The 26,899-nt window shown below is 53.6% G+C and overlaps 2 protein-coding genes across 6 annotated transcripts; both read right to left on the minus strand.

Annotated features, from left to right (window-relative positions):
• Window positions 1–230: 230 nt before the first annotated feature.
• Window positions 231–16,189, minus strand: Dennd4b (DENN domain containing 4B). Of its 4 annotated transcripts, none has more exons than XM_055623489.1 (28): window positions 15,697–16,189; window positions 13,540–13,879; window positions 12,812–13,064; window positions 12,492–12,561; window positions 11,932–12,101; window positions 11,615–11,859; window positions 10,711–10,777; window positions 10,561–10,619; window positions 10,244–10,388; window positions 9,828–10,003; window positions 9,461–9,561; window positions 8,908–9,123; window positions 8,287–8,432; window positions 7,836–7,978; window positions 7,625–7,751; window positions 6,365–6,571; window positions 5,958–6,086; window positions 4,894–5,080; window positions 4,401–4,568; window positions 3,558–3,946; window positions 3,284–3,406; window positions 2,938–3,107; window positions 2,717–2,858; window positions 2,284–2,520; window positions 1,595–1,721; window positions 1,338–1,503; window positions 1,196–1,260; window positions 231–1,104 (listed from the first exon to the last, which is right to left on the minus strand). In XM_055623489.1, exons 2-28 carry the CDS (start codon window positions 13,854–13,856, stop codon window positions 959–961), a joined length of 4,491 nt encoding a protein of 1,496 aa, XP_055479464.1. In that variant the 5' UTR covers window positions 13,857–13,879; window positions 15,697–16,189; the 3' UTR covers window positions 231–958. The 4 variants fall into 4 exon arrangements, with proteins under 4 accessions (XP_055479464.1, XP_055479447.1, XP_055479457.1 ...); XM_055623472.1 differs by lacking the exon at window positions 15,697–16,189 and adding an exon at window positions 14,623–15,629; XM_055623482.1 differs by lacking the exon at window positions 15,697–16,189 and adding an exon at window positions 14,273–15,629.
• A 924-nt stretch (window positions 16,190–17,113) lies between these two features.
• Window positions 17,114–26,844, minus strand: Crtc2 (CREB regulated transcription coactivator 2). 2 transcript variants are annotated; one of them, XM_055623500.1, is made up of 14 exons: window positions 26,592–26,844; window positions 23,950–24,051; window positions 23,756–23,874; window positions 22,701–22,760; window positions 22,005–22,073; window positions 21,710–21,813; window positions 21,591–21,620; window positions 21,371–21,435; window positions 21,202–21,251; window positions 20,836–21,080; window positions 20,099–20,505; window positions 18,487–18,738; window positions 17,871–18,057; window positions 17,114–17,746 (listed from the first exon to the last, which is right to left on the minus strand). In XM_055623500.1, the coding sequence occupies exons 1-14, from the start codon at window positions 26,742–26,744 to the stop codon at window positions 17,526–17,528; spliced, it is 2,064 nt and encodes a 687-aa protein (XP_055479475.1). In that variant the 5' UTR covers window positions 26,745–26,844; the 3' UTR covers window positions 17,114–17,525. The 2 variants fall into 2 exon arrangements, 1 of the variants encoding a protein (XP_055479475.1); XR_008721971.1 differs by lacking the exon at window positions 17,114–17,746 and adding an exon at window positions 18,242–18,308 and having other exon boundaries at window positions 17,981–18,057.
• Between the last annotated feature and the right edge of the window lie 55 nt (window positions 26,845–26,899).

The raw sequence follows: 26,899 nt of genomic DNA on the forward strand, positions 1-26,899 counted from the left end.
TACAGATGAGGGACAAGGGGGTGATTGTGTGGGAGGGCCGGAAGTGCCATGCAGACTGGCACTGCCATAGCCGGCACTGGATTCACGCTTCTGCTCTGAGAACTCCCTATATATCAAGTGTCCAGGAAAAGTAGGGTGTACCTGATGGTTACAAAGAAAGGGCAGAAAAGAGAATGTGCGGCCAGGAAAAATAATGTATCATCCCAAATCCAGAGAACAGGAGGCAGAGAAAAAAAAGACAGAAGCAGCTTTTACTATATTTACAACCAACAAAACTTTGCAAAGAATAATCCTTATTGCACAGGTCAAGGCCATGGACAGGAGAGCATTCTCCACGGTGGACTGGACAAGAAGGACCAGGACTAGAAGAGGCACCAATTCTTCCTAAGGGAAGCTTGAGACTCCTCTGGGTCCCAGTTCATGGCTCTCAAGGAGCTACAAAGCTAACTCCCTTCTCTTATGCTCCTTGAGACCCTCGTAAGTATAAGAGCTGTGGCCTCAGAATAAATAACGAAATAGAATACAACACTAGGATGGCCTTGGGCTCCTTCAGCAACGTAGGGAGTGAAAGTCCTCCCTTCCATTCAGGGCAAAGGCTCAGGAGCTCTAAATCTTTCCAGTTGTTTTTTAAAACAAAAACTTGTGAGTCTACCAGGGCTCTGCAGGTCTGAGGATACCCTGAAAAAGAGCTCCTGGAATCAGATGGAGAAAGAATGGAGTTGTGCCAACTTCCGCAGCTCTCCTCCGCCTCAGCATGAACAAACAGGGCAGGTCAGATTCAGGGGAGTTGTGGCTTTGGGTAACAGTGAGTCCCTCTTCCTGCTAGTCCCACCTGAAGCCTATGGCTGAACAGCCTGTTCCCAATTCCTCTATGAAGGGAAGAAGGAGTCAGGCTAGGTCTAGAATCCACTCTTCCTCATCTCTCCACTCAAGGCTGGAGAGCAGAGCTCAAGGGTCCCTAGCATTCCAGTGGTGCTCCAAAACATTTTCGGCAGTCAATGGCCTTGGGAGTAGGCATCTGTGCCCGACGCTGCCTCAGTTCCTCCTTGCCCATGCTGCTGGCCAGCTTGTTAAAGGCAGACTTGTACTTCTTGTCGAAGGCCACTAGGGTAAAGGTTGGAAATTGATGCATTAGGATCTCCTTTCATCCCTGTGCCATACCCTTTATCCCCTCAGAGCCTGATTGCACCCTTACCTATGTCCACGTGGTCCTTGCCCAGAGCAGCCATTGTCAGGAACAAGATCTCACGGTAGATTCCCCTGCAGTAGACAGAGTGGGTATTAAAGAAAAGAGGTGCAAAGACATGTCATGGGCCACCCAGGTGAGAGCGTCATACCTCTGCAGGTGCAGGCCGGTGGGAGGGGCACCGAGAGTTTCCAGCAGGAGCCCAACAGCTTTATGAACCTCATTGAGTCCGACGTGGCGCAGCACTGACTCCAGTAATGCCAAGCTAAGACATGAGGGTGCTGGGCCCGGCCATACCACCCGCTGTGGGATCTGGCCTGGGTGAAAGGAAGGAAGGCTCACCAGGATCGCCAGACCCTCTAGGCAAGGGGCCCAACCCTTTTACTTCCAGATCAGGTACCAACTCACTGTGGACCCTCCAGAGCACATAGAGAGGCGGGCAGCTGCTGGGGTCGGGGGTCAGGACATCCCACAGCAGGCGAACACGCACAGAGGCTGGGTCAGGGGTTAGCCAAAGGGATGGTCCCTGGGAGAGCTGAGACAGGAGACAAATTCAGAGCAAGAGGCAGAGGACAAGAAACAGACATTACAGGAGATAATGAAGGAAAGAAGGGAAAGAACTTATTTTTGCTGTCATTGTTATCTGAGTCAGGGACTCACTATGTAGATGAGGCAGGCCTGGAACTCATAGAGATCTGCCTCCATGCCTCCTCCTGACTGTTGGGATTAAAGACTAGAGCCGCCATGCCCCAAGGGAAAGAAATCCTCATCTCCCAGTTCTTATGAACAAAGACTTTTTTTTCACCTTGTTACACACCCAGCACCTACAACCTAAAATGTATGCAACAAATGTTGGTGGAGTAAACAGAAAAATACGAGCCATTTTTAGGTACTAGTCACTCCATCTAATACCCATCCTGGTAGGCCACTGCTTATGCCATTTGACAGATGATGAAATGGAGTACAGGCTGGTAAAATGGCCAGGCTCAAGAGACTCCACAGCTTGCATTGTTCTACACCTTCAAGGCCGAGAGACAAGAAGCTGAGAGGTGAGGACAGAAGCCCTCGGGAGGCAAGAACTACATAAGCGCCCTCACCTGGCTGGGTGGGGGCCCATCACCTGAGGCCAACAGCAGGCCTGGTAGAATACTGGGCAGGCGTAGCCGTTGGAAGTACCACAGGAGGTTCCAGAAGATGATGGGGTGGGCAGCGGGCAGTTCAGGTAATGCCAACACCTCGCTGCCCTCATTCTCTACCAAAGACTCTAGCTCCTTACGCAGCACCAGAGGGCTCAGGTACGCCCATGCCCCATTCTCAACTCGCCGGGAAGCACTCTGCAGACAAGAGGTAGGACAGCAGTGACAACACATACTAAAGGCCCGCAACCAGAGGCTTGCCTCTCAGCGAGTCAGCCAGTCCAAGCGCCTCTTGCATGCCCCTTGTCCTCAGTGCCCATCAACCTGGCACCCCTTGACTTCCCCTCAACAGATAATACATTCCCCACTTCACGCTCTTCTTGCCCAGCCTTACCCCCATATGCCCATTGCAGAGCTGGGGTTCATCCAGGGCAAGGCAGAGCCTCCGGTCACTGAGCACAGGGCCCGGACCCCCAGGGACAGGAGCATCTTTGCTGCCACTCTCACCAGCAAGGGCGGACTGTGGACTAGGGACACTGCAGGGGACAGCATGGGTGTCAGCTCTTGACCACCACCTGCCTGTCCCTCCCACACCACTTGCCCTGCTTCGGGCACCTTGGTCGAGAATCAAGAGTCTGGACACTGAGCAGGGGCACAAAGGGACATGCGCAGAAGGGGCAAGTCGTATTGAGATTCGAGTCGTCGGGCGCCCAGCCAGCCATGATCTCCTCATCGTACACCAGGGAATCACAGGCTCGGCACAAGGAGCAGCTGGACATCAGAATCTGTGGGCGAGGGGACCCCAGGAAATTAGCCTCATTTGGTCCAGTGCCCTTCCTTGACCCTTCCGTCTGCAAACCCCGGCCAGGCCTCCTCCCACCTCCTCCCCTTCCCCTGCCTTTGCAGGGAGATCTGAGCTGTGTGTGCTCCAGCACAAGTCTGTAGATGGGAGGATGCTCACTTCCAGGGAGGGGGGCTGGAGAGTCCCAGGGGTGTCACTGAGGCGCTCTGAGGAGCGGCGAAGACTCAGGCTGCTGACAGAAGACTCCGAGAGATCCCACTCGCTGCCCAGAGAAGCGGAGCTCTGCCGTTTCCAGAGAAAGCACAGTCAGCTCGTCCTTCGTTCTCCCACTTTGAGTGCCACATCCACGGTCGCTCGGAGTCACCGTTAGGGGCTTTCTCTCAGTCGGCAGCCCTCCCCTCCTGATAGCACGCTACCTCCTCTCCCTGGCTACCTCAGAAGCAGTGGATCCGGGACGTTCTCGGGGCCACAGAAGGCTATCCATGGGACTTCGGCGGGCCGCAGGAGGCAGGTCCGGGGGTTGCTCAGGTGGGGGGATGCGGGAAGCAGAGGAGCGGCGGGAAGGAGTGAGCAGCTGTTGGAGGCGGGCACCCAGCCCTTTTCTGGGGGTGCCCGCCTCCTCCTGAAATCCGCTAGTTTTGGAACCCCGGCCACTTATCCCTTCTAGGGCCTCAGTGGACTGGGCACTCAGGGCTGAGCCTGAGCCCCCTGGGCTGCCTCCAGGTGCCAGTTCTTCCCCTGTCAGACTCAGGTCTGAGAGACTTCCATCCTGCCAAGGCACAGGTGATCCATGGGGTTCGAGGACCCCCAAGGCCTCTATCACTGAAGACAAAAGGAGAATTGAGATGGAGCTTCTCCCAGCTGCTCTTTTCCTGAGAAAACATAACTCTTGCAGCAAAAACTCTAGCATCTGTGGCTGAAAAGATGGTTCAGCAGTTAAGAGTACTGTCCGCTCTTTCTGAGTACCTGAGTTCAACTGCCAGCACCTACATGGCAGCTCACAACCATCTGGAACTCCAGTTCCAGGGCATCTGATGCCCTCTTCTGGCCTCCATGAGCAGCAAGCATGCAAAGGGTGCACAGACATACATGCAGGCAAAGCACCCATACACATTAAAAAAATAAAAAAAAAAATTTTAGAATGCAGATTGTATACACCCACAAACTTCAGCATCAGAGCTTACCGTCACATTTAGGCAAGACTGCCACTGAGCCGACAGGACCGCTAACACTGAGCTCAGGGGGAGGAAGAAGGCAGTCAGATAACGGTACTCACTGTGAGCCACTCCAGCCTCCACAGTGGGCTGTGCCCCTCGGGCGCTGCCCAGGCTGCCACTCTTGACCAGACGTCCGGTGGGTGAGGATGGTTCCCGCAGAGTTCGCCCAGCCCAAGTAGTCTGGCGCTGCAGAGGACGGGTTGGGGAGGCGTGCTCCAGATAGGGCTCTGGAAAGCAGAATTTAGCCCCAGAGTGAAACAACCCCTTGGGTCGACCTGGGTTTTGCAAGGTTTTTCCTAGGTAGAATTCTGTGCCTCTGCTGCCAAACAAATGCAGTTTATCTACACACAGAAAGGCCCTGCCAGCCCTAGTTTTCCAAATATCTCCCCACCCGAACCCAGCTACCTCATCTAGCCCTGTCTTCTCCCTTTAACACAAAGCCTCACTATGTATTCCAATCTGGCCTGGGTATGCGACATCAACCATCCTGTCTAAGCTCCCCAGCGCTATGACTGTGGGCCTGAATCATCATGTCTGCCAGTCCCTACCCACCTGTCTGAGAGCTGTCTGACCCCTGCGGCACGGCCACCTGTTGCTGCTGCTGCTGCTGCTGCTGCTGCTGCCGTCGGTCCTTCAAGGGCTGGCGGAACTGAGCAGCCCCCAAGACAACATTCCGGAGCTTGGCCCAGCGTAGGCGTCCACCCGGAGTACCAGATGGCCATTTGCTTTCCAGCACAGCCTGCCAATCACAATGCCCACCAGGATGGCCTAGTCATGCCTTACCTCCTGTCCTGAACCCCACAGGCCACCTTCTTTTTTTTTTCCGGACTTGCTATCTAGGATTGTTTAACCAATGGCTCACCCAGAAACAAGAGCCCCAGAGGGGTACAATCAGTAGTAATGGAGAAAAGTATATCTGGGCTCTAGTGTTTAAGTGTTAGTTTGTTGAGACAGGGTCTCACTATGTAGCCCTGTCTGGCCTGAGACTCACTGTTTAGACCAGGCTGGCCCTGAACTCAGAGAGTTCCTGCTTTTGCCTCCTGATTGCTAGAATTAAAGGTGTGTGCCACCGCCCCCTCTGGCTTACACCCTACTTATAAACTGAATAGCTTTGAAGAAATTATCTCAACTGCTTGACTATTTAGTTTCCTTATCTAACAAGCATGGTTAGGAGGCTGAATTCTGCCTATACTCTGTTTCTATTCTGACTCCCTGACATGCTTACTATGTGACCTGGAGCAAGTTACGAATTCTCTGCAACTTCAATTCCTCTGATACAGGGAATGACCATCTATGCCCTGTGGAGATAAATTTATTTGAGATGTGTAATGTATCTGGAACAGTGTCTAGCATGGAGTTTAAGGTTGTTGTAAATAAGAAATCAAAAGAGATAAGTCTGAAAAAACAAACAAACAAACAAACAAACAAACAAACAAACAAACCCTTCTGTCTGCACAAAGGCAACAAAGAAGCATAAAAGATGACAGCAGCCACAGGACCAGGAAGAACTGCATAAGCCTAATCTCCAAGGAATGGGGCAGCAGCGGCGGTGAAGGCCCAGCGCCCTCCCACGTGGCCTGCAAGGCTGCCATGCTTCCTGTTCCCCAGTGAGGCACCTTGTTGTAGTAGCCGTAGGTGATGGTGTTGGGCACGATGCCCGCCCTCCGCATCTCCAGCATGACTCGCACAGACAGCACGGGCTGCCCATAGTGCGAACACAGCTGCATCAGCACTCGGTAGCACACCTAGACCAAGAGAGGCACGGGACGGAGGGGACAGCGTCTAACCTGAACCCCGAGGCTCAGTAAGCACCCTCTTCCAGCCTTGGCAGCTCCTTCCTGTGACTCTGGAGGCCTGCAGTCCCCACTGTCTTCCTCCCACACAGGCTCATGCACTGTTGACAGAGAAGCTCCTCCATCCACTTTACCTGGTCTCCACCAAGTCTCCCTCTCACAGTCCCTATAGTTGCACATTCCTGCTGGGATGAGAGGCAGGTGTAGGCACAGAGGTAACGAATGCCTACCTCGTCAGGGAGCACCACCTTGCGGCTCTCCATCTCACGCAGCACGTGGTAGGCTGTGTGCAATGCCCGCACCCGGGAGGATGTCGAGCGCACATAAGCAGGCAGGCACAGGAACCACAGCCCGTAGCAGTGACCCAGCAGGCACCGGGCCCACAGCTCGGGCACAGAGGCCGACTTCTGTGCCATCCGTTGTGCAACCTTCATCTCCTAGGTGGGATAAGAAACACACCAAGGTAAATACAATGCCGGGGCAGAGAGCTTTCCTTATTTTGATGTTTTTCTGAGAAGAATCTTGTCAGATAGCCCAGGCTGAACTCAAACACAAGATCTTGCCCCAACCTCCTGAGTGTAGGTCAGTGCGAAAAGCAACACTTTTCCTGAGTCAGGGTCTATGTTCTAAGGAGGTAAGAGGGTTAAAGAGCTGCCTAAACTACAACCCTCCCCAGAGCCTCAGGAGGGCAAGTAGCCTGACAATGGACACCTTGCAAGAGGTAGCTAGCGCCTGTGTTCCCAGAGTGCTCAGGGATGAAGATGAGGAGGAGGATGGTAAATGACAGCGGCAACAAAAGCTTATATGTGTACAGAATTTTATTGGTTTGGTTTTTTGAGACACGGTCTCACTATGAAGCTTTGCCTGACCTGGAATTCACTACATGGACCAAGCTGGCCTCAAATTCACACATTTGTCTGCCTCTGCCTCTTGAGTGCTGGATAAAAGGTACGTGCCACTATGCCTGGCTGTACATTGTTTCTTGATGTTGTTTTGGGGGTTTCTTCTTGTTGTTTATAGAGACAAGTTTTCTTTGTATAGCCCTGGCTGTCCTAAAACTCACTCTGTAGACCAGGCTGGCCTTGAACTCACAGACATCTGCCCGCCTCTACCTCCCTAAGGAGTGCTGGGATTAAAGGTGTGCACCACCACCTGGTTGCACAATGTTTTGTTGTTTTTAAAGATTTATTATTTATACAGTATTCTGTCTGTGTGTGAGCCAGCAGGCCAGAAGATGACACAAGATCTCTTTATAGATGGTTGTGGGCCACCATGTGGTTGCTGGGAATTGAACTCAGGACCTTTGGAAGAACAGCCAGTGCTCTTTACCTCTGAGCCATCTCTCCAGCCCTGTTGTTGGTTTTTAATGTACCAAGCTTATATAGACTTCCCAGCAGCTTTAAGGGGTAAGCACCATTAGTCTCTTCATTTGACTATGAAGCAAAACAACCGTTGCACCAGGCTCCCCGATGCGGCCCACTGCTGGTTACCTGTTTGGTACGGCGAGGTGCAGGACTGCTGGGGGCACTTCGGGACGGGCCTGGCACAGGGAGGGCCCCCCGTTGTTCCTGAGGAGACTCAAAAAGCTCAGCTTTTAGCTCTGGAAACCCATCATAACTGGAGAGACGGAGGACATGGGGGCAGTTAGCATCGGGCCGAGCGTGGGCCTCAGGACAGGCTGAAGGGAGAAGACCCTCCTACCTGTACTGGGGAATAGATTCACTGCCTTCCAGTACCGGAGGCTCCTCTGGGGGTGTGATAAAGACAGTAATCTCACTTCCTGATAGCTCTTCCTCCAGCTCCACCAAGGGTGTTGGCTCAGGCTTCTCCTGCTCTGGGTGGACCTAGGCAGGACGGTAAAAGAATAAGAGTGAAGACAATGAACATGGAACAGAGCCAGGCTGCCCAGAAGATGGCCTCTACCAGAAAAACATATTCATTCATAGGAAAGGCATCCTGGAGATCCATCTGGAAGAGCAGAGTCGGGAATGAAAGGGTAGTAAAGGGCCGAAGCTGGCCATGGGTGGCTGCAGGACTGCCATCACAGTCACGCTGACACACACAGAAAATAGTGGACTGAGGGCAACAGGGACAACTAGGAGGAACCCGGTAGTCAGTTGATACACGCAAACAGAGGGACAACGTCCAATACCTTGTCAACACAAGAGTCAAAGAACTCGAGGGCAGCATGCCGGGCAGATCCAAAAGAGCACTCCTCGATGAACTGTGAGAACATCTGTGTGTGCAGCAGCTGAGAGTACAGCTTGTGGCTCGAGCGTTCCCGGGACTTGAGGAAACCTGAGGGGTGAGGCCGGGCCAGGAAGGAGGTCACCACAGCTCTCTGACCCAGCCATCTCCTCCCTGCCCCCTGCTCACAGCTCTTGCCACTCAGGACCTATGGCTCTCACAGTCACCCTTCTCCTCAGATCAGCTCAGCTTGCCAACACCACAGTTCTGTGGAGTCCCTTCCATCTGTTCACACTGCTGCAGACTAGGGCTTCTCTGAGGGCAGGTCCCTCACAGAGCTCTGACCCTGGTTCCTGCTCAATACCAGGATGACCATATTCACCCTATGCTAAGGACTCCCAGACAGTAGGGCACATTCACACATAGGCCTTGCTTCCCTCCAAAACCAGAAGAGGGGAGGGATAAGCAGGGCGCTTGCTGCCAGCCAGTGCCCCTTTCACTTTTCTCATGGAGCCTTGCCTCCTAACCATGCCCTCCCTCAAAATCATGCCCTTCCTTTGGCCAACAAAAGACCCTCTTTATTTACCCTGAAGGTAGAAAAGGTTGTCTACATCACGAGCCCCCTCAGAGGGGGCCTGGGTGAGAGGGCGCAGGAAGTCCCGGTAGCCTTTGAGGAGACAGGCCATGAAGCGCAGGAAGGCTCCCTGGACTTCCCGCTCCAGGCGCGTCCGGCGGCCACAAACTGCCTCGTAGTCTGTCAGAAGGAATTCCAGGGAGGCCTCCTCCTCTGGTCCAGTGTAAGCTGGGAATCAATGTCTGAGAGTCAAGGTTAGCACCCTCAGGGCTTGCCTCACCCTGTCTCCATCTTCACCACTAGCCTCTGACAGAGCTTACACCAGGAGTGGCCAAAAACTTACCTTTGGGCACCAGTTTCCAGACTCTGCAGTGACAGGCTCAGCTTTCTGGAGGAGCTCAGGAATGCTGCTCCCCCACCCCAGCCTGTAGCTTTGCTTTATTCCCGCCATATCCACACTCTGCCAACCACTTGAGAGAAAGCCTGTTGCTCCCAGCCCTGCCCTCAAACTGGAGATTTGAGGCCTACAACAGCTTCCAGCCTCCCAAGCCCACCAGCTTCTTACTCTGGTCCAGCTGCTGGTACAGATTTGTCAGTGTGGCCAGCAAAATCTTGTATGGTCTTCGGGGCAGGGTCCTCGCAGAGAGGGGCTTCTTTTCCTCTGTTCTGAGAGATAACATAAGGAGAAAAGATGGTGGCGCTTCTCCTCACCCCGCCCCAGCCCTGGCGCATCCCCCCTCCAGCCCTCAGACAGTACTCAGCCTCTCACTGGAAGAGTGAACCACTGGTGGCCCCACCCCCCCAGCCCTGGCACATCCCAGCTCTGGCCCTCAGACAGTATTCAGCCTCACTGGAAGAGTGAACCACTGGTGGCCCCACCCCCCAGCCCTGGCGCATCCCCGCTCTGGCCCTCAGACAGTACTCAGCCTCACTGGAAGAGTGTGTTGGTATTGAGATCCACACAGATGACATCGGCAGGTGGGTCATGCAGATCAAAATAGCTGGAGTGGATACCCACGATGAAGGGCACAGGGGCACTCAGCACATCCGCCAGCACTAGCGGGCACAGCGGAATGTAGGGGCACTGCCAATGCAGCGGGAAGATCATCTAAAGCATCAAGCAGTGACAACCAGTGAGCACAGGGCACCGGCCTTGGGGAGGTGGGACTTCTATTGAAGAAGCCAGTGGAGCTAATCTCGACAAAAGACCCTGGGTCTGATAACACCCTTGTAGACAGACTGAAGACCCTCTCCCTAGGGAGGGAAAAGGAGAAGGCTCCAGATGTGGGTGAAAGCACCAGAAAAGACAGCAGTTCTGGAGAAGTAGCCTAGACAGCGTGGCACTCACCGAGACAAGGGCTTCACAGACGCTGGTGAGCAGATCTGGCCGCAGCGAGTGGACCAGCAGTTTGTGCTCCGTGAGCACAGCCAGCAACAACGTAATAGCCAATTCCGGGCCCAGGTTCTGCAGCAGCTGCAAAAAGCTAGCACCACTGCAGGAAGTAAAAAGAAAAAAGGGTCCTGAGAGACTCTTTCCCAGACACTGGGCACAGACACCACCGGGACCAGTTTGCAAAGATCTCAATAGCTGTATCAGCTGACTCGTACTTCCTATTATAGCCCATGTCATCAAAGCCCCCCCCCCCCCCCGCCTTAGGCACATACCTGAGGGGCAGGGGTGAGGAGACGGGTTGGCAGAGCAGCAGGTTGTCATAGGGAGACATCTGGGGGAGGAGTCACAGGTCAGGATGCTCATGGCTAGCCCCTGCCAACGCCTCTCCTTCCATCCAGCCCAGCCCTAGGCTCACCTCTCACCTGCACTAGGATGCGTGGTCTCTGTGGGGAAGGGAATGGGACGTTGTGAATGAAGTGGGAGATGTGCCTAGGGAGAGAGGAAAAAGGTGAGGCCTACACTCCAATCTACCATCCTACCCTTCCACATAGTCTCCTCTCTAGCCTCAAGACTTCATTCCTCCTGGACCCCCCACTTGGATCAGCTTGCAGCATAGATCCTGTGTGCATAGATGCCCTTGCCCGATCTGGAGGCACACATGTACAGCACAGCAAGCTCCAGCCAGGGCTACTGTGAGAGCCTCCCTAAAAAGAATTAAAAAGCCAGGTATCGGTGGCATGTGCCTTTAATCCAAGCACTTGGGAGGCAGAAGCAGGCAGATCTCTGAATTCAAGGCCAGCCTGGTCTACAGAGAGAGTTCTGGGACAGCCAGGGCTAAACAGACAAAACCTGTCTAGAAAAACATAAATAAATAAATAAATAAATAAATAAATAAATAAATAAATAAATAAATAAATAAATGAATGAATGAATGAATGAATGAATGAATGAATAAATAAATAAATAAATAGGTAAGCTGGGCACCTTGGCACATGCCTTTAACCCCAGTACTCAGAAAGTCACCTCTGTGACTTTTGAGGCCAGCCTGGTCTATGCAGAGTTCCAGGCCACCCGGGGCTATATAGTGAACCCTGCCTCAAAAACAGATCCCTGTTGGGCATACACAGACCTAGCCAAGAGCCAACTGACAGATGCAGGCTGGTTCCAGGTGCCCCTTCCCTCTAGCCAGAAGTTTAAACGGGCAAACTCTGTAACCGCACACTGCAGCCCTCCTGCCTCAGTGTACCCCGCCCACTTCCGTTCTCTGCTCCCGTTTATCCTCTCTAACGCCTCAGAATCCCGCAATGTCAGGAGAGCCATGCTCACGCTTCCAAGGGCAGACGATGGGGGCCTGAGACGGAGTAGCGGTAAAGGAAGGTGAGGAAGGCTCGGAAGGCTGGGAACGCAGGCCAGCGGGACAGCACAGCAATGGCTCGCCGGCTTCGTACCGCCCGGCCCCCCAGGGCCCGGCCCCGCTCCACGGCACTCAGCAGGCCCAGGGCCCGAGCCTGCCTCTCTGACAGCCTGGCCATCGGGAACGCCTCATAGAACTGCAGCGCCGCACCATACACCTGGCAGGGGTACGGGGAATCATCAGAGGGCGCTGCACGGTGGGGATCCCTCACCACACTGCACACACCCACCTTATCACCAGCAGCACCCGTGAGCACAAAGGTGGAGAAGACGGGCACCGGGTACTTGGTCTGGGCAGGCCAGCACTCGATGGTGGCCCCCATGGGCAGGCAGAAGACGGGCACTGACTCGGGCAGCGGGAATGCCTCATTGTCTTCCTCTGGGTAGCGGCCCAGCAGCTCTATACCCCAGCGGAATTAAGAGTACACATATTAGAGTGAAAAGGTCCACTGGATCCCAGGTAAAGAGACTAGAGGATAGGGCTGGCGAGATGGCTCAGTGGTTGAGTGCTGGTTGATCTTCTACAGGACCTGGGTTCAATTCCTAGCACCCACATGGCAGCTCATAACTGTAACTCAGGGAGCTGACAACCTCACACAGACATACATACACGCAGGCAAAATACCAAGACATAAAAAAATAAATAAAATAAAAAGAAAGAAACTAAGATCCCAGAGAATGATTAAGTGGCAAAGGGAAGGAAATTCTGGGTTCACTGAAGTTACAGGCCAAGAGGCACCAAGCAGAGGAACAGAGGGTCAAAGGGTAAGCAGGAAAAGGGGCCACTCACCTGCCTCATACACCAGTGTGTTGGCCTTGGCCAGGCCCACTTTGTAGCACAGGAACACTGCTGGGCCCCACTGCCCCATAAACGGCAAGAGACAAGCAGACATATCACTAACAAAGGTTTCTGGGTTCATCTTCTCTCTCCCACCCTTCAGTTGTCTTTTCTCTTCGGAGATGCCCCTAATTCCAGCCCTCCTAGCCAAGCCACCTCTGATCCGACCCTGGTGTCTGTGGCCTTGGTCCCCGAACACCCTGGGTGTCCCATGTCCACACCCTCACACTAACAGCCCAGGCTTCAGCTATCAGTACCCCGGTTCCACTCACCATGCCGGGGTTGAGGTTGCGGGGTACCCGGCAGTAAGTATGAGGAGTGCCCTCGCCCTTGCTGGGTAGAACCAGGCAGAGGTCAGTGATGCCCAGGGCATGCAGACCTGCGCCCTCTGCTGCCCGCCGGTACGTGAGGTAGGTGCGGGGGTGCCCAGGGCCTGGAGGGGCCAGGTTGGCTGAGTGGCTATATGGTGTCGTGTCAAGCACTTGGAACCCAGCCTTGGGGCGCTCCTTCCCTTCGTATAACACCCTGGCACAGAGAGTAGAGACATCAAGAGGTCGGGAGAGAAAAAGACCTGGGTCCTGCCAGAGCTGCCTACCTAAGTCTGCCTTGCTCTCTCAGCCTTGTCAAACCCTGGTAAAACAACCCAGCACTTCCTGCTTAGCTCTGCCCTCTAGACCCTGTAACCATCCCTTCAACCCCCGCCTTCCACAGCTCTCAAGAAGAAGCTCTGAGACCCAATAGACTCTGTTCAGTTCCTCACATGGCTTATTTTATTTAACGCTCTGAACCAGGTGGAGAGGAATCACTATCCTCACTTTGCAGATGAAGAAACATCCGCTGGCAAGCAGCAGCACGGGCAGTGAGCCCCTCCTCTTGACCACTAGCCCATTCTGCTGCGGTTCCCAATTTCCTCCTCTCAACCCATATCCCTGCCTCTTCTTGGCTCACTCAAGGGTCCCTCCCAACTTCCTTTAGTGCCAGCACAGATAGGGGTACATACCCCAGCTCAACGAGGGGGGGCTTGTCACGCCCCCTGCGGTAGCAGATGACTGGCTGAGTTCCACCCAGAAGCCCAGCACTGAGCTCCAAGGGGTGGCCACCAGCAGAAGTCTGGATGCATGTGTAGCCCTGGGGCACCTCCTCGCCCAGGGCCCTCGCTATGACTGCCACATCTGTAATAGGTTCAGCTGGCCGGGGAGGACGCCGGGGTCCAGTAGGTTCGGGAATCCACGTCTCTTCAGGTATGGGTGCTCCGCTTGCTGCAAGCCCAGCCACCACGAAGTAATCCACCAAGCGGGGAGGCCGCTCCTCCGCCATCGCCCCCCCTTCACTCACGGCATCTGGAACGGTCAATTGAGGACGAGATGGAGCAAGAGAGGCTGATGTTCCCACGGCAACCATAGTGGACCCCCCCTTCTTTCCTCTTCCTAGTTCTTCTAAGGCAAGGATAAGTGATCAGCCAATCCCGAACCCTCCCACCTGTGACATCACCAGACTCTCATATCCCACCACTGCTCCTTAGAGACCACTGGGTCCTTCCTTCTTAGTGACATCAGCCCTTTCTTCCCAAAGAACCCAAACTTCACTCTACAACACATGTCTGACATAGTGTTCACCTATTCCTTTAAAGGCCTGGCCCTCTTCACCCTTTCCCATTGTACCTCAGAGAACACAGTCTTTTCCGTAATGGCCTGCAATGACATCATTCGCTCCGGCTACCACATCATACCAACCTCGGCCTTTTCAAAGATCTTTGGCCTTCCTGCTCTGCAGTGACACAAGACTCTTCGGATGCAGCTAACGCTAAAGCAGCCATTCTTACATTTTCAGAAGAGCCCCACAGGTTTCTGGGAAGGCTTGCAAAACCCAAGATTTAGCCCCTGTTCCTCAGACATCAAGTATCCTTTTTTTCTAGGTTAACTTTATGTTTTTGGCCAAGCAATTAGGGCTTTCCCATCTCCGGGATCCTCAGGTGTCTGCAGTTAGGCACAAAGGGACTGTAGGACAGCTCCAATCCTAGGCCCATGCCGCCCAGCCCCAGACAGAATAAGCCCCACAACAGTCTATGGGTAACTGTTCTCACCTGCCTCCATGGCCTGACCTTGGGGAGTGGAAGCCCCAAGAGTCCTGAGGTGCCCCAGGGTGCTGAAGGCGGGAGAAAGCCTGGAGGGTGGCCTGCACGGGGCTAGAGGCTGGGAGAGTGCTTCAGAGGGGAAGGGAGGTTACTTCCTGAAATGGCTTCGAAGGGGAAGCTGCAGCTCGCTCAGCACAAGTCAGCCTATGGGTGTGTGGTAGCGCTGCGGAGGGTGGGGGGTGGGTAGCACTGTTGAAGGTTCCAGCACAGCATCAGACCAAGACAAACCTCACACTAAGGATCCTGAACAAGCCAGAGGAAGCTCCCAATGTCTCCTGGATGCACAGTCTATTTAACCTCCAACTTTTCCTCAGGGAACTGGAGTCAAAACGGCCCTCTTCTTAACCTGGCCTCTGGACACACGCCCCAACTCAAGCTAAATTTAGCTTGAGCTTCTCCACATCTGAGAGGTGAAGCCAGGAGTCAGCGTCAGCCTCCTGATTTAACTCCAGGACAGCGCTCCCTGTCTCAGCCACTGCAGGCCAATAGGGGCTCTGTGGCCCTGGCAGGCAAAAGCCGTTAGACGAGACCCTCTATAGGCAAGTGGGTGGCCCCGGACCAACAGGACTGTGCATCCAGGTCTTCCCTCATCCAGCCAGGGCAGAGTCGTATAGAATGCAGCCCCTTCTCCCTTGAGGAAAACAACGGCACTGAAGCCACTTTGGGGACCAACATCCACACGCCAGATGATGGGAAACCCGGGCTAGTGCAGAGGGCGCGCCGCAGGGGAAGTGGCTGACCAAGGGGGCCACTGGGCCGAGAGAAGCGCGCGCATGGACTGCCGAGGACGTGACGGCAGCAGCGCCAGCATCCGCGTGACCCTAGCGGGAAGGAGGGGTACTTGAGCGCCCGCGGGAGCTCGAGGTGGTAGGGTGCAGGGCACAGCGAGCTAGCTCCACTTTCACTTCCCTGGGAGGAGGAAGCGGAACCAGATGCGCAGCGCACAGCTGGGGACAGTCCCTCGCGCCGCCCGCCCTCCTCCCGCCCTTCCCCGCCCGCCGCCCCGCCCGGTCCGGCCCCTACCTGCCTGCCCTGGGACTCCCCAGCCGGCCCGCTGGCGGGTGGCTGCGAGGGCGGGCTGGCGGGCCAGGGGGCGGCCGGGCTGCTATCCAGCCCCGGACATGGCGCACTGGACTTGGGAGCCGCTCGCGCCCGGGCTGAAGGAAGAAGAGGCAGCCGAGAGCGCCGGGCACCGTGGAAAGAGATCTGGGCGGTCCCAGCGTCCCCGCGCGCTGCGCCACGCGGTAACTGCTGCCGCGCCGTCCTCCCGGCTCCCGCGGTGCTGGGGACCCCGCGCTCTTCTGTGCGCCCTGCTTTCCTCCCCCCGCACAGGAGAGCCGCGGGCGCCTCCGCTATTTCAGCACCCCCCCAACCCGGGCCTGCGGCCGTGACCCTCGCTTGCGCCGGCCCAACACCCTACCGCCTGCAGCGCGACCCCTGGTGGCTGGGAGGGCCCCTGCAACCAAGCGGATTCCCATTACCCGCGGACAAGGCAAGACACTGACCCCGGCTGGCCCGAAGTCAGAGGCGGTGCTTGGTCAGTCCTGCAGTCAGTAGGTGGCCACTGTGCCACGGTGAAGGCCCTCAAGATCTAGACCTGGGCAACCCAAGTGAATCCCCACTTCCAGGTTTAGAACCCACACTGGCCAGAGCCAGAAATTCTCAGTTCTTCTTTCGAGCAGCGACAAGAGCATTGAAAAGGAGGAAGAGAGGCATGCAGCCTTGTAGTGGAGGGGCAGCACTCTTTTCACCCCGCAGTGAAGGCTGACAGACCTATGTGGAACGTGGTTGTCTCCGAGGATCAATTGAGTTAAACTCAGAACAGTCAAATGGGTGAACTGATAGACAACGGAAATGTCCCAGAGTTGGTAAGGCCTTCCAAAATTAGATAACCAAGGGAGTCAGCTAGGCCTACTTAGAGTTCATAGTTACTAATCCTCTCTTCAGAAGCCCTAATACTGGGAATAGCTAACCCCAGGAGAGGTGATGTTATTCGAACAGAAACACCTGTGACCTGGGCCAACAGCCATCTTCTTACCCCAGGCCTCAGGCTGAGGAAGAGTAACTTGCCTGGCCAGTCAGGGTGCCCCATTCCCTGATACTGCAGCAGAGCCTTAGACAAACACACGGGCACAGAGGGTGACTTCCTGCTGCCATTGGTGAAGTCTATATTGGCTCTGGGCCATGTCCAGTTTGGGTCACAAACTTGAGGCTGGTGGCCCTCCACAAACTGCAACAGTGCTCAAAGGATGAAAACATACATCTAACCCTAGCACTCGGGAAGCTGAGGTGAGAAAACCACACATGACTTACTAGATAGCCTGAAATATGTAAGAGAAATCCTGCCTCAAAAAACAAAAAATATATGCAACTAAAAGGACCAATGGCACCAAACCTCCTTAAGTCCCCAGCCATATACAAAAGTTAATCACACAAGAGGTTTGATAGGATTTTTTATTAACATATAATATATTTAATAAAAAATAATATCCACTCTGGTTCTCCTCCATTGCAAGGAAGGGGAAGAGATAGGGAGGGGCCGGGAATGCCCACCCTTCTCTGGACAAGCCCTACCTCCAAGATTCCCCTCTACGCCTTGCTTTCCAACAGGCTCTGACCTCCAGACGGTTTTCAAAGTTACAAGTGCTTTAGGTCCTCCCTTGAGCTCCCCCAGGCATGTATAGCACTCAGGGGTTGCCTGGCCTCGCCCCTTCCCCTTCCTCATTTTTAGGATCCTTCATTCATATTAGAAAAAGGATCTGGGGGCAGAGAGTATAGTCTCTACTGGCCAGGGGAAGGGATGAAAAGGACAGTGACGGGACAGGGCCATGAAGGATGGCAGCCAGGCCCCCTCACTGTAGCCGATCGCTTCGGAATGAGTCCTCCACAGCAGGGTCAGGCAGCAGGGCACACGGGTCACTCAGCATGCTCAGTCCCTCCAGGCCCAGGGGCTCCATGCGAAGCTCATCTTCCAGCCCCAGTCCCAGCTCCAACCCGGACGCTGACACCTCAAAGCCAGGTACTCCGGCCAGGGCTGCTGCAATCTCCTTGGAGAAGCCTGGGGAGGAATCTCCTGTGTGTAGAAGAGGTTGGTAAGGAGCCCATGCCACACACCTCCCAACCTCTCAGTCTCCTGTCACACCAATGAAGCTGTCAAGTCTTCCTTCCCGTCTCCACCACCACCCATCCCCCCTCACCTGTGAGTATGAGATTAGGTCCTGAGCCATGGTGGGAACAGTGGGTCAAGTTCTGGTGGTTGAGGACATGAGAGTCCTGGGGGCCACTCACTGATCCCTCACTCCCTAAAAATCCAGGCCCTTCAGAAAAGGCAGGGGGATCCAGCACCAGACTGGCTGATGGGCTGTCCATGTTGAACTGCTCCAGCTAGGGACACACAGACAGACCTTAAGGAGGTGGGCTTGAGAGCAGGGTGTCCTGCCTAGCTCTGCGGTCCCCTTTGCCTAGCAAGCCCCATCCACCCAGGAAGAAAGGCAAAGACAGAGGGAGGTGACAGCAAGCAGAGCAACAGAAGCGAGCACGGGGCCCGCAATAAGTGTGGGCACCGTACCTGCTGGGCCAGAGCATGTGCATGCCAGGAAGAGAACGGGTCAAGGCAGGAGTCATCAAAGAGCAAGCTGAGCGGAAACAGAGGGGCAGGAGTGGGGGTCAGACACAGGAAGACAGGAGCCCAAGCTGGCAGTGCTATGTTACCTAGGGGAAAAGCTCCAAGTTGAATGTACCAGAGACCACTCAGGCACCTGACCCACCCTCCTCCGCCCCTCCCATTTCAGAGCCATGAGTCTGTGTACTCACATTCCCCAAGCTGAAGTCATTTACTGGCCGATGGTAAGGCTGTTGCCCATGCCCACTGGACCCAGGTGGGTACAGTGCCCCATAATGTGGCTGCCTGCCTGGGGGCTGTCCACCTGAGGGCTGCACTAAGCAGGCCTGAGAGGGCAACTGCTGTAGAGACTTTGGGGTGGGTATAACCAGACTTGGGGGGCTGTATGGGTACGGGGGCAATCGCTGGTCAGTAGGCAGTTTACTGGTATCCAAGGGGACGCCCTGAAAAGGAGGAGGAGGAAATGTATTCTTTAGTGCGATCTCCTAAGAGAACACTTAGTTCCCCACCCTCTAAGCAGCACCTAGCCTCAATACAAACACAACAATGCTCCCAGCCAGGAAAGATAGGAAGACTGTGGGTCTGGGTCTGCCTGGCTAAAAGTATCTCCTAGGCCCCCCAAAACCAACAACACCCAATGCTCCCATGCACACCTCAGGGGTTGGTGTAAATTACACAAAATGCATATCAAAATGTGAGTGCTAAATGAGACTAACAACAGGTTAACTCTTAGAGCCATTCCACAAATGATCATTCCTATACACCTCGGTACTTGGCTCTCAGTAACAGTCCTTGTGACAGCTCACAAGTGACTGACTGTTAATGCCACAGCGTGGATCTGCTGTTCTGAAGCCCTGAAGAGGCAGAGGGAAGGAGAGGAAGAACTAGAGGAGATGTGAAGGGTGAACTTCCCTTACTGGCATGGATAGTCTTCCCTACAGGAGAGGGCACAGATGGAACACAGAACATACATCCAGGAAACAGTAATTGAATAGGACAAAGGACTGCAGAGAGGAAGAAAGGAAGAGGATGAAGGAAAAGTGGGAGAAAGATTTTCTTTTTTTTTTTTTTTAAAGATGGAGAAGGAAGAACTGAGAACTTTAGCACAGAGTCAAGTCTAAAAAGAAAAAAAGAAACACAATGTGGGCATGGTAGCTCACACCTATAATCCAAGCCGTTAGGAGGCAGAGGCAGAAAGGAGCAGATGTTCCAGGCTAGCCTCAACTATACAGTGAGTTCAAGGCCAGATGAGCTACAGGAGACACTGGATCTCAACCCTCTTCCTTGATTGTTGTGTAAATCTTGGGAAATTGCTTTCACTGCAGGTACCATCTATACAGAGTGAAAGGACAAGGCCGTGTGGTCTAAGATTCTTGGGGTCTATGAATTCTAGTATAGAAAACAGAGAAACGTGAGAGGGACGGACAGGACAGAATGAAGGGGGACGAGAACTGGCAAAAGAGGGATAAGAAGAAAGGCAAATAGGTAAGCTATAGTGGTGCCTGTGCTAGGCACACGTGTTATTGTATCTGGTGTCACAAAACCATTCTTGTTTTTTCAATGAGACTGCTGAGGCTCAGCAAAGTTCAGTGACTTACTGTGTATGGAGACAAGTATCAAGAGGCAGAACGATGATGTGAAACCCAAAAGCTTAATGCCAGAGTTTGTACTCTTAAGCAGAGAGGGGACAAGATAGATAAAAGCTAGGTTGGGACAGGACAGAGAAATGAAGGGATGGATGAGACAACGGGCATAGCACAGGAAGGAGAAGGGAAACGTATGTAGGGAGAGTGCCACGCATACCTGAGTGATGGAAGACAAGGTGGGTGACATTGTTGGCGAAAACTGTTTGGGCAGCTGCTGTTGGGACCTCCTGGCGTCGGCTGGGCCCGCGGGCAAGCTCAGGGGGCTGAGGGGCACTCGGCGGTGGCGGGGAGAGGCCCCAGGAGTAGAGGCTGGGTAAGGGGGGGCACTAAGGACAGGAGACGAAGTGGACGAAGAGGAAGAGGAGGAGGAAAGGGCAGGGGCACTAAGTGACGGGTGGCCGAGGGAGGTGGTGGGCAGTGCATGGTGGGCCAAGGAGGAGGCAGGCAGTGATGGGTGACTATGGGAGCCCTGGAGCTGGGGTTGAGGACTGCTTAGGGAAGCCTGGAGGTTGGGATTGCTTAGGGAGGACTGCAAGGATGGGTGGCTAAGAGGTGAGTGAAGTCCTGCAGACACAGACAAAAACCAGAGATGCCAACATTACTGATGAGAACTGGGCCCCTTTCCACCCAGAATGGGTAGCAGGAACCAGACTATGACAACACAAGGTCCTCCTTAACTCTGTCCCTGACAGTGAGATTGGCATGACCCATTTGGGAGTTATTCTCCATCTTTTTCCCATTCTTCCTGGGGGAGAATTACAATGAGGGGACGTGAGGAGCAGGGTTGATGGGCAGTCACAGGATCCCAGATCAAGCCTCCTTCCCCTTCGCCCTTCTAGCCAGGCAGCATCTGCTGGTCACATGACCAGGACAAGGTAGCTGCTCAATACTCACCTGGTACATCATAGCTGGGGCCCAAGCCCAGACCTCCACTAATGCCCAAATGGGTCATAGTGTGGGTCAAATTGGAGGTGCTGTTGCCCCCACTCAGGCTGGGGTAGACTGTCTCCTCAGGGTCCAAGGGAGTGGGTAGCGGAGGGGGGAAGTGCAAGTTGGTGAGGTCAGGTAGGGAGCCCCCCGTGTTCATGGCAGGCAGGAGGACAGGCACATTGGCAGGCTGGTCAGGAGATGGAAAGATACTAGGCAGGACAGAAGAAGAAAGACAGAGAGAGAAAGCATTTGGAGAAGAACAGAAATCAGTCTTCCACATCTCTCTCCTTCCCTCCCTCGATCTCACTCCAGCTTTCTAGTGGTACTTACTTGATTCCAGGGACTTCACAGGACCGGGGTCGAGAGGAAGATGAAGTCAGCTGAGAAGAGAAGGAAGAGGGTCAGAAATGACAGACCTCGGTGGGAATCCTGAAAAGGCTGTCCCAGGGAGAGAGGAGAGCAGAGAGTTAGTAGAAGACACCCAGTGGCCCTTACCTACCTTCTTAGCATCCCAAGGTTTCAGCAAATGCTTGTCACCTACCAAGTTCTCCTCGATAGCAGGGACTTGAAAGAGAAAGACTGGTGAGCGGAAGGCTGGAGGAGGAGCCAGTATGGCAGGACAAGAAACAGAAGCAGGCAAGAGGGAATCCTGTCCCCTGACCCCATACAAAGTCCCCAACATCTGGCATTTGTTACCCACGACTGGTAAGAACACATACCTTTAGCATCCATCTCACCATCCAGAAAACCTGCAGGGGGTGCAACAGAGGTGGCTGTAGTGCCTACTTGTTTGCCTACTTCAGTAAAAAACTCCACAGCTATTCCCTGGGCCACCCACCTCCTCGGCGGCTGGGCAGGACACTGGGAGGTGTGGGGCCAGGATAAGTGTCTTGGGGGTTGGGGTTCATCACACTTGTGTGAAGAGCGGAGTCAGAGCTCGTCCTGTTAGAGGAGCAGAGTTGAGTAGCAGTGATAACAGCAATCTTCCAGCTACTAAAACACTGCCCAGAATACCCACACTATGACCCATTTGGGCATCAGTGGAGGTCTGGGTTAGAAAAGGGAGTCAAGTAGAGGAGGGCCCCAGAAAGGAGAGGGAAGAGATGTGGACTAACAAAGTGAGGGACTGTCACCTGTTAAGTGCAGATGGCAGTCGAAACAACTGCCCCTTCTCAGCCGGGAGGTTGCCCCAGGGCATCATCCTAGGATAGAGAAGTTTTGAGGAGGAAGAAAGCACTGGCAATGGGCAAGAGAGGCTTAGGGGTAGAAAAATGTGTGGCATGAAAAGGCCCTGGTACCCAGTATCATGCCTCCTTTTTTTTTTTCCTGGTTCTTCTGAAGCCTGTGATGCATGTGCCCTGACCCCTGCTCGATCTAAGAGACCTGGAAACAGAAACTCCTCTCGGCCAAGGCAAGCTGAGCGGAAATGCTGAAGCCCAGCAAGTTTTCTGGACACAAATATTGGAGTTGAGACAGAGAAAGGAGGGGTTCAAAGATCTACCAGTGTCACAGCATTACAGCTGGCATCCACTACTATGAGAACGAAGCCATGTTCACCTGCCACGCTGCCACTCTCCCCTCCCCCTCAACTACACACACCCCAACTTAGCTACAAGTTCCATTGGTTCTGCTAGCTGGACTAGAAGGCTTGGCCACTCATGTCAACATGGCCAAGAGTGGACTCTGACCACCACCCAGCTGCCCCACCCTCCCAGCTTGGCCTTTACAAGAGGACTGTGGAAACCTCAGCCCAGCACCTATCTCCCCCCAGCCCCTCTAGAACATGCCACAGACCAGATGGTGGGAAATTCTACCTGCACTGGACTCACCTTCGCCAGCCAGACTCTGGGGGAGGAGATAAGTAGGCAGGGCTATAGGGAGAACTGTCAATGTGAATACTGTGGTTAAGGAGAAAAGCACAGAAGACATGAAGCAATGAGGGAGAGTCACTTATACAAGTAAGCTGGTGGTTCGTTGCTAAAATCCCAAAAGTTAGGGTGCTGAAGCATGGGGATTTTCAGCTGTAGGCCAGTGATAGATACATAGTGAGATGCTGTCTAAAACATAGACACACACACACACACACACACACACACACACACACACACGCACTCGCGAAGGAAGAACAGAAGGGAAGCCAGGATTGTATCTCAGTAAGAAGGCCACCTAACCTGTTAGGACCTAGTGCGACGACAATAAAGCAAACAACCAGCAAAACAGAACAAAAATACGCACGGTGGTCTACACCTGTAATCCTAGCACTTAGCAGGCAGTGCCAAGGAGATCACCAAAAGTTCAAACCTTACCTGATTTACCTATCAAGTTCCAGAAAAGCCCAGATGGAATGAAACAAAACAAACAAAAAAGAAAACCAGGACAGGCATTCGCCTTTAATCTCAGTACTCACAAAGCAGAGGCAGACAAGCTACACAGCAAGCTCCAGGTCAACCAGGACTACGTAGAGAAACCCTCAGAAAGCAAAAAAGGAAAAAAAAAATTTTTTTTTTAAAATTAGGCCAAGCTTAGTAGAGCTGGAATGAGGCTCGGGAGGGTTAGGTAGACAAATATGGTAAGGCCTCTAGGAATGAAATTCACAACAGAATGGGAGAAGGGACAGAATCCCCTTTCCACGTAACAGCGAGCTTTACAATAAAGTGAGCAGGAGTAAGGCCAGCCAGGACCAGCACCAGGGAGGGCCCTGTCACAGAACACTGCGTGTTACAAGAGCCTGTGCTGACACACAGGCTGTGGTCCCTTTTCAGGAAGACTGGGTGAAGAACTGGAGGAAGATGAAATCGAGCACATGAAGTTGAAAGCTCCTTCCCACAAGGAGTCTCCAAAGAGCCCCTTCCTACCCTTTGCCCTTAAACCATTTGTGAAGGATATGTGGCGGGGGTATCGGCGGAGTGGGGACACCATTCTGCGGGGATCTCGTTGTACCCGTTCCACCAATCCATGGTGGCGAGTGCTCCGAGAGGAATCCAAAGGTGAATGGAGGGGGCTCTGCCAAAAAGAACAGGTGAGATCAGCAGGGGAAGTAGCCTGAGAGCCTACACTCCTTGGCCGGTGTCTACTCACCTGAAACTCGGCCAGGCCAGAGCCAATCTGGTTAACATTGGGCAGAGAACCACCATAATGGGAGCTCCTTGTATAAGCCAGCCGTAGTTTTTGGGCCTGTAACTGAGATAAAAGAGACAAATGGGTATGTCAGGGAAGTTTATGAGCACTGTTCCCTTTGGCCATCTTTGTCATTTCTGTCACCAGAATATACTACTGCTTTCTAAGACATCTGCCAGTACAAAAGCAGTGATGGAGAAACGCCAGCAAGACCTGGTACAAACAACCCACCCCAGCCTTTCAGCAACTTCCTAATCAAGAGCTCCCTACTGCCTTGAAAACCCCTGTTAAGCAGGGCCTGACACAGTGCAAGGCCTGACCGTCTCTTGGTATCCCCATTGAGGAAAGTCACACGATGGTGGCCTATTAGGCACCTCTGCCTTCATTTCCAGATGGGTCCAAGACTACTTAGAAGATGAGGGGAAGACAGGAGTTGATACTAAAGATCCATTATTGCCATTTTCTTTTCTTCATACTCTGAAGAGAAACACTGAAGAGTTCCTGGGATCTGCTTTAGAACAAGGCTGCACAGTCTGCACATCCCAAACTATAAAACCCCAGAAGTGATAACTCCTCTGCTAAAAGAGCGGTACCCAAACCAAGGATTCTTCTGCTGGATACTAAGATGCCTGAATTGGCAGAGGAGGAAAGGGCACAGTAGCCTATTCCAACTTGGGCAGGGCCATCTCCTGCCACTGTGTGGAGATGTCTGCTGAGGAAGTGACACAAAATAACCCTCACTTGGCCACAGTTTTAGTCTCTATCTCATGTCCCTCATTGTGAGAGATAAGTAGGATTTCCAAGGCTCAGACACTGCCCACATCCAAATAAAGAGAGCGAGGCTAAAGACAGGGAAAGGAGGAGAGTAATCAAGGAAGGGTATATTCTGAGTATTCAGAGAGCCACACTGTAGCACAGAACTTGTTTTCTGTTCCAGATCAGCTCAGCGATTCCAGGAGGTGATGCTGACCTCTGGGCTTAATGAATGGTACCTCCAATTCCTCAGTGGTAAAAGCCCCTGTGGCTCTATCTGCCCCTAGCACATCCTCCCAGCTAACAAGGTACCAATCTAAGCTTTTCACTCCAAGCTCAAGAGCCTTGTATCTCCAGGCTCTGGCCATGTATGTTCACTATATTTTGCAGTGTCACAGAGAAGGTAATCAGAAAAGTAGGTAGGAAGGCCTTTTGATAACCAAAGCACCACAAAGATAGAAGTCCCAGCTTTTTGGTTCTCACTTTTGTTTGCACACACAAGCTCTGGTCCAGAGGACAGAGCATCAAGCTCTCCACTGGAAATGAGCCTTGCCTCTGACCACCACTATTATCAAAAGCTCCTAAAGGGAGCAGTCAACAGCTCAGAATCCTCATGGTGGTGAACAGTAGGTTATACAACGGTGTGTACACGCTCACACACACACCCACATCAGATTTGCTGCCCCACTTATCTTTTTTGAACTTCCACAATCTAGAGCATGTGGTCTCTAGAAAATAAGAGTGAAAACACACACACGCAGGCCTCAAAGAGTCAAGGGAGATACACACAAAAATGCAGTCAGTCATACACAGAACCAAAGAACCTTGAAATACGGTATTTATATTTCACCATCTCCCCTTAGATTCCTTCCAGCTCTTCACCATGAGAGATTACTGTAATATCCTCACCGGCTGTTTCAAAAATAACTCTGTCCCTAAATTAGGGCTGCTTACCTGCAAACTCTCACCGGTTCACCCCAAGCCCCTCATATCCAGCCCTGGGAAGCAAGAAACCAAGGGGGTGGGGGGAGGCGCTTCCAAAAACAACTTGGCAGAGGCCTTAAAATTCTTTGTGGAACTTCCTAGGAATGAATATTTTCCACACACTGAGGGCTCTAGAAAGCACTTCAGAAGCTGACCCACAGGAAGCCCCACCTCCCTAGAAGGTTCAGAACATCATCTGTGAAAGATAGATGGTCCATTACCTACTTCAGAGATTCAAACTCCTTTTCTCCCGGGAGGCAGCGCCAAACACCAAGAACCATTCTGTGAGCCATGGTCCTCACCTTGACTCAAGTCAGGAAACCACACGAAATATTTGAAGAAGGAAGCAAAGGGACGGGGACTTCCTGTCCCAATATACCCACAGCTCGACCAAACCACTCGAGGGGCCCTTTCCTTTTGGAACCTAGTCGCCGTTAGTGTCCCAAAGGAGCACAAGCATTAGGTTGGCGACCACAAGCTCAGCACCGGTCAGATTAGGGACAAGCAGACTATGCTCCCACCCCACAATCCAAGACTGAGGATGCTTCAGTGTAGTCCCTGAAAGGACTCGGCTAGGGATGGATGCACAAGGACCATTCCCCGGGCGATGGACTTGGGCGGCCCTTCTCCCTCTCTCGAGACTCCTGCCTCACACATAAATAACTCGAACCCAGTCTTTCCTACTCCCCAAACTCTCCGGTGTTCTCGTCTTTCCGGTAAAATTGTCTCTCACCCCGAGCCACCCAGACATCGGCGCCCGCTGCCCTAGCCGCGTTCCGCCTCCTGCCCTGCGGCTCCCGCCCCCGCCCCGCCTCTCCGCTCCGCGACCGCTCCTCAGTCTTGGGCTCCCAGGCACGGCCCCTTACCCGTGTGGAGCCGATGTCCATCATCACCTCCTCAAAGGCCGCCGTCTCCTCGGCCTGACGCTGCTTCTGTAGCGCGATTTTCTCACTAAACTTGCGTGGATTGGACGCTGAGGTTGTGGCGGCGCCCGGCCCGTTCGCCCCTGATGTCGCCATTTTACCCCCGCGTCCCTCCCCGCCACCTTCCCAGTTCCAGCCACGGCCTCCGCCGCGGGCCCGGCCCGGCTCCTCCAGCCTTAGCAGCCGCCACCGCCGCCTCCGCGAGCCCGGCGGCTCTGCCCTAGCCTAGTCCTGACCCCGCAACGCAACGC

Source organism: Psammomys obesus, unplaced genomic scaffold (assembly GCF_907164565.1).
Source record: "Psammomys obesus unplaced genomic scaffold, mPsaObe1.curated_primary_1811, whole genome shotgun sequence".
In the NCBI taxonomy this organism is placed as follows: domain Eukaryota; kingdom Metazoa; phylum Chordata; class Mammalia; order Rodentia; family Muridae; genus Psammomys; species Psammomys obesus.

Coding starts and splice junctions, on each gene's coding strand:
- Dennd4b (XM_055623464.1), bottom strand. CDS start 13,940: ATGGTTGCCGTGGGAACATCAGCCTCTCTTGCTCCATCTCGTCCTCAA. Junction 5,081..5,957: donor CCTACGGCTACTACAACAAG/GTGCCTCACTGG, acceptor TGTGATTGGCAG/GCTGTGCTGGAAAGCAAATG. Junction 2,521..2,716: donor TCTGCAATGGGCATATGGGG/GTAAGGCTGGGC, acceptor TCTTGTCTGCAG/AGTGCTTCCCGGCGAGTTGA.
- Crtc2 (XM_055623500.1), bottom strand. CDS start 26,744: ATGGCGACATCAGGGGCGAACGGGCCGGGCGCCGCCACAACCTCAGCG. Junction 23,875..23,949: donor CTGGCCTGGCCGAGTTTCAG/GTGAGTAGACAC, acceptor TCTTTTTGGCAG/AGCCCCCTCCATTCACCTTT. Junction 22,761..23,755: donor CGCCGATACCCCCGCCACAT/ATCCTTCACAAA, acceptor CAGTATTCACAT/TGACAGTTCTCCCTATAGCC.